The 10,477-nt window shown below is 39.2% G+C and overlaps 1 protein-coding gene across 1 annotated transcript in view; it reads right to left on the bottom strand.

Moving 5' to 3' along the window:
* LOC119725389 overlaps positions 1 to 9,007 on the bottom strand; it is a 34,742-nt gene extending 25,735 nt beyond the window's left edge. Inside the window, exons 1-7 of the mRNA XM_038196827.1 lie at positions 8,694 to 9,007; positions 7,581 to 7,755; positions 7,080 to 7,173; positions 4,813 to 5,058; positions 4,073 to 4,174; positions 2,198 to 2,440; positions 1,659 to 1,784 (exon numbers count right to left, since the gene is read on the bottom strand). Coding sequence (XP_038052755.1) covers positions 1,659 to 1,784; positions 2,198 to 2,440; positions 4,073 to 4,174; positions 4,813 to 5,058; positions 7,080 to 7,173; positions 7,581 to 7,755; positions 8,694 to 8,968 — 1,261 coding nt within the window. The 5' untranslated portion in view covers positions 8,969 to 9,007. The remainder of the gene's footprint in view (positions 1 to 1,658; positions 1,785 to 2,197; positions 2,441 to 4,072; positions 4,175 to 4,812; positions 5,059 to 7,079; positions 7,174 to 7,580; positions 7,756 to 8,693) is intronic.
* Positions 9,008 to 10,477: the final 1,470 nt, after the last annotated feature.

Here is a 10,477-nt window from a genome sequence, read left to right as displayed (position 1 = left end):
TTCCTCAAGGGAAGGGACACTCGCGATCGTGACAGGCTGCAAAACGTGCAAATTGTTCCAAGCAGAACACATTTCTATGTACCTGCTGATGAAGAAGAGAGAAAAGGGGCTCAATGCCACTTCTGTGAGATCTTTCATACAGGTGCATTCCTCAAGGGAAGGGACACTAGCGATGTGAAAGGCTGCAAACCGTGCAAAGTTTTCACGCAAAAACAAGTCCTTTATGCTGCTTGCTGATGAAAGAAGAGAAAAAACTGACTCAATATCACTCTTTGTCAGACTACTGTCACGTAGATGTAATTCTTCAAGGGAAGGGACACTAGCGATTCTGACTGGCTGCAAACTGTGTAATCATTCCTTGGAGAACAAGTTTCTTTATGCTGCCTGCTGATGAAAGAGAGAGAAAAAAAATTGGTTCAATATCACTGTTTGTTAGACCACACTCAGGGAGACTAAATCTTTCAGCGATGGTAGTTGTTTCATGTTTTGTGCAGATAATGTATCATGCAAATTGATGCCACCAATTTCAACTCTTTGTGTATTGGTTTTTATAACACGTTGAAAAGTTTCACAAGGTTCCAGTCGCAGTTGTGTACCTCAAAAAGACTTGAGATATTTCAAATCCCGTTGAGTTATCCACAAACTTATCCCAGTGATGCTACAAGTACAAGGTTTAGCGATAGCTTACATTGTATGTGTGTCATTATGTCCTCTAAAAGTCTCAAGTCAGCAAGACCTCGACATATAGCGTTAATTTCTTGTATGTCTTCTTTGTGCAGAGTTGTATGTTGGGACCCGACTTGAAAGAAATAATGCACAGCCACGAGAACTTCACCTTGGAGTTCATATGGAAACTCAATCTTTACAGTCTCAAGAAATTCCTTGATGAGAGATTCTGACTGAGCTTCAGATAGGAGTAACATCGAAATTCTATGCAAGGACTTGTTCAGTTTATTTTGCTTCAAGAGTTCTGCCATTAATCTCAGAATCTCCTGGGCGGCATTTGTTTTCAGCCCACAGCAAAAACCGCAAAACGTATTCCAAGCTTTCCACATCACCTTGGAATATTCGAGACAAGTATCGGTCAAAGGCTTTTCTGTCGGTCTCAAACAAATCTACCAGATATACCGCCGCACTATACTCTTGGAAAGTCTTGTGCAGGAACGAAAAGTAAGATCCTGTTCTAAGACTTTGAAAGGACAACAACCCAACATCATTACTAGCCTCAAACATTTCTAGGTCCTTCGGATCAATTTCATCTTTCATGAAATGAAGTTTCTCCCCATTTGGGTCTAACAAACCTTTAAGAGCTTCCCGACCCAGTTGGGAAACATGTGTCTCGGTGTCAGAAAATTGTTTGTCTGTTTTCTTAATGGCCTTATGCTGGAAAAGCAGCTGCATGTTGTCCCCAAAAAGGCTTGTTATTTGATTAGGCAGTTCCCGATTATATGCCCATGTGTCGCACAACAGCCACAGAAATAACGGTATCCTCGCCAAACTACGAAGCGTTTCAGATCCATTCACCTTTTCAAGAAAGCTGTTTTGATTATTTGGTTCAAAATTTGCCAAGTATTTCCTCACGTATTTTTCCCTGTCTTTCTCGTCAAAACCTTCCGAGATAATTCTTGTGTAGTGTGCATGCATATTCAGCAACTCACTTGCCGTCTTCTGTCGGCTTGTGACTACGACCTTGCACGACTTGAGTGACTTGAACGATAGTACATCGTTCAAGTCAATTCCGTTCTTGCATTGTGCATCCTTTACTCTTTGCAGAGAAACCTCATCTGCGCCATCCAAAAGAATTAATACGCGGTGTGGGTTCTCATGTATGTATTTTTCTAAGTCTTTAAATTTCTCCTTCAGTTTCCTGTCGTTGAGAAGTTGAGAGAAAATGGCGTCGACGATGTCAAATTTCTCACCCATTTGATTGACCTCGACCACAAAGACAAGCTTGTACCTTCCCAGAACCGATGTGGGCTCAGGATGTTCTTGGTTTTCAGTTTGATCCCCCGTTTTCATATCAGCCCAATCGTATGCAATCCTTTTAAGGAGTGTGGTTTTTCCGTAACCCGCCTCAGCTTTGATAATACTCGATTTGATTTGAGCTTAAGCATGTCTGTATACGAATCAAGGGGAATTTTCTGAAAATGAAAACCCTTGTCCATATCAGGTTGTGATTTGGGTGGAACATGAGTACTTCTTATCGAAGCTTTCGGATACTCCGCTTGACTGCCAGTTTCCGCCTGCAAATGTGCCTCCGATGAGGAGACAGGAGATGGCACGTTCGTCTCTTGCAGTAGCTGAAGGTTGATGCAGATGTCATCTATGTCTCTAGCCATGTGCTTCTCTTTGGGATGTGTCGTCACTTTCATCGTCCCTAGGTAATGCGCTGCTAGTTCTCTTGCACACTCTTCAACATCAAAATAAGTCCCTGCAGTATCTGTGCAGAAAACAAAGTCATTTGGGGGAACAATCAAATAACCTATCAGCGTATATCTAAAGACATTGATCTGTAAGTTTTTAAAATACGGGCCCAATTCCTTTGCATTACTAAAAGACACGCTAAAAAAGACAACCTCCATCATTACCACAGACTGTAAGCAGTAATTACAGCAAACAAGGTATGCTAACCTCAGAATGAAAATGCTTAGATCAGTGACGTTACACAAATGCGAACCTCCATGTGCTTAGAATCGTAGTCAAATTTACTCCATGAAAATTACTTAATAAGAACAATAATAATGTGGAGCTTATGTAGCGCTTTATACCAAAATTCTCAAAGCACTTCACGTTATTACCCCTGTTCATTAGACCATGGTATCAGTTTTTGCAGAAGCTCGAGATCAGCACATTCTGGTCTACACCTCCACAGGGGGATTTACCCGATGTTTCCCAATACCCAAGTTCCCCAGTGCCTATATGTTCCCCAAAAAACCGTTTTGTTCCCCAAAATCCTTAGGGTTAGGGTTAGGGTAAGGGTTAGGGCTATAATTAGGGTTAAGGTTGAGGAACATAGGTATTAGGGAACATAGGTATGCACCCTTCACATGTACCCATTTATGCTTCTGGGAGGAAAGCTCCCACAAGTGTCTTACACAAAACACAAGCACCGTGGTCCTCGTCAGGTTTCGAACCCACGTACCACGGCACGACAGCCGAACACCGTAACCATTTGATACGGCACTTCATACGATGCGCACTAATGCGCTAACATCTTTAGCGCATTTTTTCCTACTAACTAGTTTAGCAACGCACCAAAATCGGCCCCTGAATTTTCCTAGTACGCACATTACTATGAAAGTCAAAAGGTTGTTGACATACGGTATAATTTATACTTTGCCTTAAAGGCCAAGTAATATATCTTTAATGCAATCCTTCACAAGGCTCATTGTGTCCCATTTAGCCTGATTTTGTTTAATACATGTATTCGGCCATTTTCAGGCTATTTGGTTCCTTCTTGTTTGTTTGTTTGTTTTTGTTTTTTTGCTAAATGCGAATGTTTGTATTCATCAGCAAAAGCGTAATGTCACTTCAGGGAAAAAACTCGATGTTACAGCTATTTCAGCACCAAAAGTCGTAAATTTTCTTCTTTTGTTTTTCTTTTCCCATCTTTTTTTGTGATTCATTATTGTTTCATTAAATAACAGTAAGGGAATGAGCAATCTTCTCTTAAATTACATCACAGGAAGAAGTGCACTTTAATTAAATTGACCGCAAAAGGGATCTCAAGTAGTATCGTACATTTAGGAGAAGTAGAATGTTACACAAAATGTGTTCCCGTAAAATTCATGGCATGGGCCCCTTAAATCTGGTGGGTGATTTGTATCGTCTGTCGGCAGTTGCAACTTTATGAAGAGAAATTATGCACCGCAGCCCTTACCTGGATAATTCAGTTTCGTTGAGTTGAATTTTTTTCACAAAATAAGTATGACCTGTAAGTAGTCTAACAAAGCTTTTGATAGGTTATCCATTACTGTATTACTCAAGGTTGACTTCAAAGGTGAAAGAGTGATGTATAGTAACTAAACTTGAAGAAAGGGTGCATTGCCCTTTTCGGTTGATTAGCTTTTACCTTGTACTTGCGGTGCCAAGTCAGCTCGGCCCGCCTCTCTCAGAGCGTCACTCATCTTCTCAGTTGTGTCTGCGGGGTTGTCCTGCTTCTTCCACCAGGTATCTAACAGGGATAAGAAAAATGGTGGCTGAATCCCATTCAGATACGCTCTTTCTTATAGACTGACAATACCCGTAAATATGTGTGTACACGGGTTGAATGTTTCCGTATTGGTTCATTTCCAATCAGTGTTTTGTTGGAAATAAATTGTAAGTTTTGGTGACTAATATAGTTTGTTGATCCGTGGATGGGAAGGATTGTTTGGACATTAGGAAATTAGGTCAATTCCTTTGGGTGGGCGGGAATGCGTTATGGTCTTATTTCAGACTCATCGGCCGCATTGGATCCGGGAACCGGGGGTAGTCCATAGTTCGGTGTGTGACCGTTGGGTGGGGAGTGACCAAAAATAAGTAGATGAATAGTAATAATGGTAGTTGGACTCATAGTTAAGCTGACTGAATTTTGTTTGTCCATTCCAAATTCATGGCATGGGTCCCTTACATTTCGTGTGTGTTCTGTTTTTTTTGTCAGCAGTTGCAACATTATGAAGAGAAGGTATGCACAACATTAAACATCCAGAGAATTGAGTGTCCGTGAGTTGATATTGCAATCACAAAAGAGGCATGAACTTGCAGTAGCCTAACAAAGCTAAAACTTGTCCAAGAAAGAGTACATTCACCTTTTTTGATAAGCTTTTATACCTTGTACTTGTGATGCCAAGTCAGCACGGCCCACAGCTTTCAGAGCGACTCTCAGCTTTTCAGGGGCGTCTGCGGGGATGTCCTGCTTCTTCAACCAAGCATCTAACATCTGGAAGATTTGTTCATGTAAGTTTCCCCTGTCGTTGTCTTGGAAGGCGAAGATTTCTCCTTCATCGAAACTCAATTTTCGGGCGAGCGGCTTCCATGAGTGTCCAAGCTTGTGTGATAACTTGGAGAAGTATTCTCCTGGAATGCATAGTCATATAACACAGTTTGTATCAATCATCTCAGGCTGGCACGCTCTAGAGGCTTCAAACAAATGTTAGCAACTATTAACTCAGCGGCGAAGTTAAACAAGATCAGAGTCTCATCGTATTGACTGCCTGATCAAAACATTAGTTGGACTTACAGCAAATACACATGTAAAATGTAGTCTGGTGCTCATCATTTTAATGGATATAATGCCCTTTTTTAGGCATATAAATTAAATAGTGGTGCGGCATAGGGACAGAATTGTGCATTTTGTGATAAAAGCACGAAACTTAGCATTTGAGGTCTTCATACCATGACAAAAAAATAAGATATGGAGACATTTCATATCTAACCCCTGATGACCTTTGAATATTCAATTTATATCTATTGTTCTTGAAAACATTACTTTCCTAAGGCCTGCGTCTATGTACAGTCTTAATACAATGTAAATAACGACCAAATGCAAAAACCCTTTAAACCCCAATTTTTCAAGGCCCAAGTCATGAAGTTAGGTTCCTCATGCTTTGAAAAGAATTTCATATGTAGGGAATCTCATATCTGACCTCTGATGGCCTTCAAGGGGTCAATGAGCTTTGCGTTTCCTATTTATAGATAATAAGAGGATTTACTGTTTAAAACACCACTTTTTTCCCATATCTATATTATGGGTATTCTTGCCATGATATATATATATATTCTTTCATATTTGACCTCTAAAGGACTTTTGCGAGGTCAATAAACTTTGTGTACTCTGATTGCCGTTATTCATCATGTTTAATATTCCAAATGCCATTTTTTTCATGACTGAAGTCTATTCAGAGCAAAAGGAAGTAATTTTTAACATTTATTCTACAACATGTCATGAAGTCAGACCCCAAATATATATTTTTTTTTTGCATGACCTTTGATCTTAATTTTCCTTTTTATAAGGGGAGACGCAAACGCAAAGGAATATAAGCGGTAACCATCGGACAAGCATCACTCTCTATCCATTGGGGGACCATTGGGCTTGGTAAACAGGTTAAAAAGGTGGCTATTCAAGTCCATCTGGATACAGCAGGGTGAAATATGTACGCAAGAGTGAATATTGCTTATAAATACATTGTCCATTACAAAACATACCCACAGATTTCTATTCCAATCTCATTATATTGCGTCCGCCAATAAAACAAGGAGAAACGAGGTCAGAGGTCACCTCGAAATTGTTTTGGGATCTGAATTCATAACATGATTGTATACTTATAGGTGCAATACCATTCTTTGGCACTGTTGAGGATTGGGTCACAAAATCATGGCGTTTTGACGAATAAAAATTATAAATAACGGTTACTAAGATATACAAAGTTCATTGACCTCTTCAAAGTTATCACTACGCCAAATATGATGTCCCCACATTTGACAATCCTTTTCATGGCATAAAGAGTCAAGCTTTAAACATGGGTCATGAAAAAGTAGCATTTACAATTGTGTTCATCTTATCAAGGCTATTGTTTTACAAAGGTCATGACCTCTCATAAAGTCACCAAAGGTTGAATATGAAATGATCCATATATGAATATTCTCTTTAAAGCATGAACACCTTTCATTCAGACATGAAACGTGTAAAAAATGTGGGGTTAAAAGAATAAATCTTACAAATGGCTATAAACAGGTTTACAAAGGTCATTGACCTCTCATAGGTTACTAGAGGTCAGATATGAATTGTTCCCACATCTGATCATTATTTCCATTGTACGAAGACCTATGACATACACTTTGGTGAACAAACAGTATGAATAGGGTATGAAAAGTATGAAAAGTTCATTGACCTCTGAAGGTCACCAGAGGTCAAATATGAAATGCCTCTATATCTGAAAAAAATAATTTATGGCATTAAGAACCAACATGCAAAGTTTCAGGTTTTTATCACAACTTGCACAATCCTTTAGCATATTGGGACTATGCCGCACCACTAAAAGTACACTAGTTCTCTTAAATGATTTGGAGACACCCTCATCATGCCCTGATATAGTTACCTAATGGTCCACCGCCCAGCAAGCCGCCTGTGCGAAGCTTGATGTTCTGGTCTTGTTGTATCCCATGGTCGCGAATGGAGAGAAGGTCACAAAGCTGCAAACCAATTATAATTTTAATGAAATTTTAAGACATTTCTGGAGAAAAAAAGAACGTGGCAACCTGCTTACTCGTTCGATTGACATGATTATATCCAAATGGGTTTTTTTTTTGTACGGGAGGGGTCTTTTACAAGTTCTTGCAAGAAGTTTACCAATACTTGTTTTGTTTTACAAATTCCTGTTACAATTATTACGTATTAAACGTTAGGGGCAAAAATACACTCTAGGAAAATACATTACATTTTTATCACGCCTTCTTTTCTCAGTTTACAACTAGAAAAATGCAATTTTAAACAAGTCGAAGAAATTAAACTAGAATTTGCATTGTACGCTCAGATAAAATAAAGTTTAAAATGTGACATGGATTAATATTTCTTGTCAGTGTAATAAAAGAAGCAGCACCTGAAAGTTTCTCCCGATGTAAAGGTGTTGATCTTGGGGCTGGATACCACTCTCAGCTTGAATGTGTGCCTTTAAAGCTGATACGGATGTCTCTGGATCCAGCTGCAGGCATAATGTCTTTGGTACGAGGAGACCTTGGACAAAAATCTGCAATTTATGTCTCACTCCAACGGGCCTGCAATTTAGAAACACAATAAAAACCTCCTGCAACCAAACTCAGACAATAAGTATTTTTAGCTAACTTTTGTTTTAGTTGGTATTCCATTTTTCCTTCCACGTTTTGTGTAAAAGGAAACGATGTCAGATATTCACCTCCCAAGGCTCCAATAACAAAGGTTGTTTATTCATGTATGACATGACATGGACGGGGTTGAGGGATAAAGATTAATTCACAAGAATTCTGAACAACATAATCCGAGTACCCATGTGCTGGAATTTACTACCTTACGGAGACATGAACACAATAGGGAACAAAAGATTGTATACGTCTCCAGGAGAACATTTCTATAGATGAATACGTCTCCACAAGAATTTCACGAAATAGATATATGGATTTTACTCAAAAACTAGGAATTTCCAAGGTAGGTTGATCCGTCGCAAATGGAAGAGTTTTAGAAAAGGGATATTTAGTCCAAATTTCAGCCCAGGAAATTAATTCTGGTTAAAATAAGAGCATTTTGAAACTTTAATTTCAAACTCGAAAACTTTACTACACGAGAACAAAGAAATGTCTCCACAGGAATACAAATTCCAGAATGGGTGTGTTTGTTTGTTTGTGTGTGTGGGTGTGTGTGTTTTTTTTTTTTTTTTTTTTAGTGCATTTAAACTTGCAGTTGGTTTATACACGGATTGAAACTGTTTGGAACTGGTAAACCAAACACATTTTGAAATGAAGATATAAATGAAGAAGCGAAGACCTTTTTATTAATAATGGATTGATGAACATTGCAGTTAAGAATGTTTGGTTGGTTTATGCTCTATATCAAGCTGAAAACCACAACTGTTGGTACGACAAAGAAATAAGAAAACTACAATCCCGCAGGCCTGATATATGATGGGGATTTCGGGAAAATTTGGTCCATTGAGATGTCGAGAGCAATTTCTTCGTTATACCTATTCACTTCAGGATTGCTGGTTGTTTCGTTTGTGTTCGGAGTTGTGCTGTGTCCTGAGTCAGTTATTGACGCCTCTTTCAGTGGCAGGACGGATGCTCCCTCTTCATCAGGATGGAGTCTTGGCGAGGCTTTGACTGGAAAGGCGGCCATGAATGCCGCCTTACGACTTGGCTTAACCCTCCTCTTCGTGCTGACGAGTTTGCTGAGTGAGTGGTTGTACTCCTCGGCCGTGATCCTAGCTCCACCCCGCTGACCAAGTCTGTCTCGCTGCATCTTTGTGATTGAAGTCAGACGTCAGACAATGATACTCAACCAATCTAGCAAAACAATGAAACATTTTATAAATATTAAGTGATTCTAATATCTATTATTAACCCGTAATGTAGGTAACCATAATTTTGAAATACTTGAATTCCTCAAACATTTCGGCACTCTGAATGAAGTAGCTGAAAAGGGTGATGGATATAATTGGGCGATAAAGAGATAACTATTGAAGTCAGGATGTTATACTGCCATGCATTTACCATTAACGAGATACATTTTCATAACGTGGCTTGTTCACTGCATAGTGCATATTCACTCCCACGGGTAACTTGCCCCCACCAACTCAATCTCCTCGTCAACTTTTCCCCTAGCAATGTCGCTCCTAGCCAACTTGCTCCCGGACCAACTTGCCCGCTCACAAATTCTCCCTTAACAACACGATTCTAATTGTGCAGGACTAAATAGCATAGCCTTACAAAATAAACGATATCTCTGGTTTACATCAATGACTTTTCTTGAAATTCGCAACAACTATAAACAAATCTATTGAGCAAATCAGAGACTTCTCCATGCACAATGTTTGTTGGGACACGCTGTATTTAAAGTACGCTTTATAATAGGCCTAGGTCTGATTGGAACAGGGCAATGCTGTACTGAACGCACAAATTCACGTGTAAATCTTTTCACACAAAAGTTATTTATTTTCTACGAAGACTGATTTTACAAGCCGTCTAACAGCAATGTTTGAGTGCTTTGGACGTATCAGGATCTCGGCACTAGACCTCAACAAAATTGACTAATGTATTCTAGATTGCAGCTACGTACTCAAATATTTCGGGAGCAGTTCCTTGACCATAACAAAATGGGGCTGAAAACTTGAGAAGGGGTTCGGTTTTCTTTAAATCATATTAAATGTATTCTTGCACGGTTCACGTCAATTTTCAAACGGGTTGTGACAAATGTTATGGTAAATAATCGTTCGCAATTTCAATCCAATGTGATATGTTGTGCTTGAGTTATCGTCTCAACAAACTTAGAGTGTTGTATTTTTGTTTAATAGTGTTTACGGTGCTGACCAGCGGTTGTGTAGGGCGCCCTCTTGTAGAAATGAATTTTTCGTAATTCTTAGCACTTCTTTCCTTTAATTATATTAAATGTATTCTTCCACGGTTCACATCAATTTTCAAACGTGTTGTGTCAAATGTTATGGTTAATAGTCATTCGCAATGTCAAACCAATGCAATATGTTTTTCTTGAGTTATCATCTTAACAAAGAGTGTCAAAAGAGACTAAAATTCGGAATGAATTGCTCGTAATTGAAACGCTTAGGCCTATTTCATTTAAATCATATTAAATGTATTTTTTCCACGGTTCACGCCAATTTTCAGGTTGTGTCAAATGTTATGTTCGAAATCGTTTGCACGAACTCTTTCATGAGCGAGTGATTGCTGTGAATCACCCAGTTGAATGGCCTCCCCGCTCACCAGACCTCACAAGGACCTTTGGTGTGTCATCTGA

This window comes from Patiria miniata, unplaced genomic scaffold (assembly GCF_015706575.1).
Source record: "Patiria miniata isolate m_02_andy unplaced genomic scaffold, ASM1570657v1 HiC_scaffold_1, whole genome shotgun sequence".
Classification (NCBI taxonomy): domain Eukaryota; kingdom Metazoa; phylum Echinodermata; class Asteroidea; order Valvatida; family Asterinidae; genus Patiria; species Patiria miniata.
Note: the sequence above shows the minus strand (reverse complement) of the source record. Positions and strands in the feature narration are given on the sequence as shown.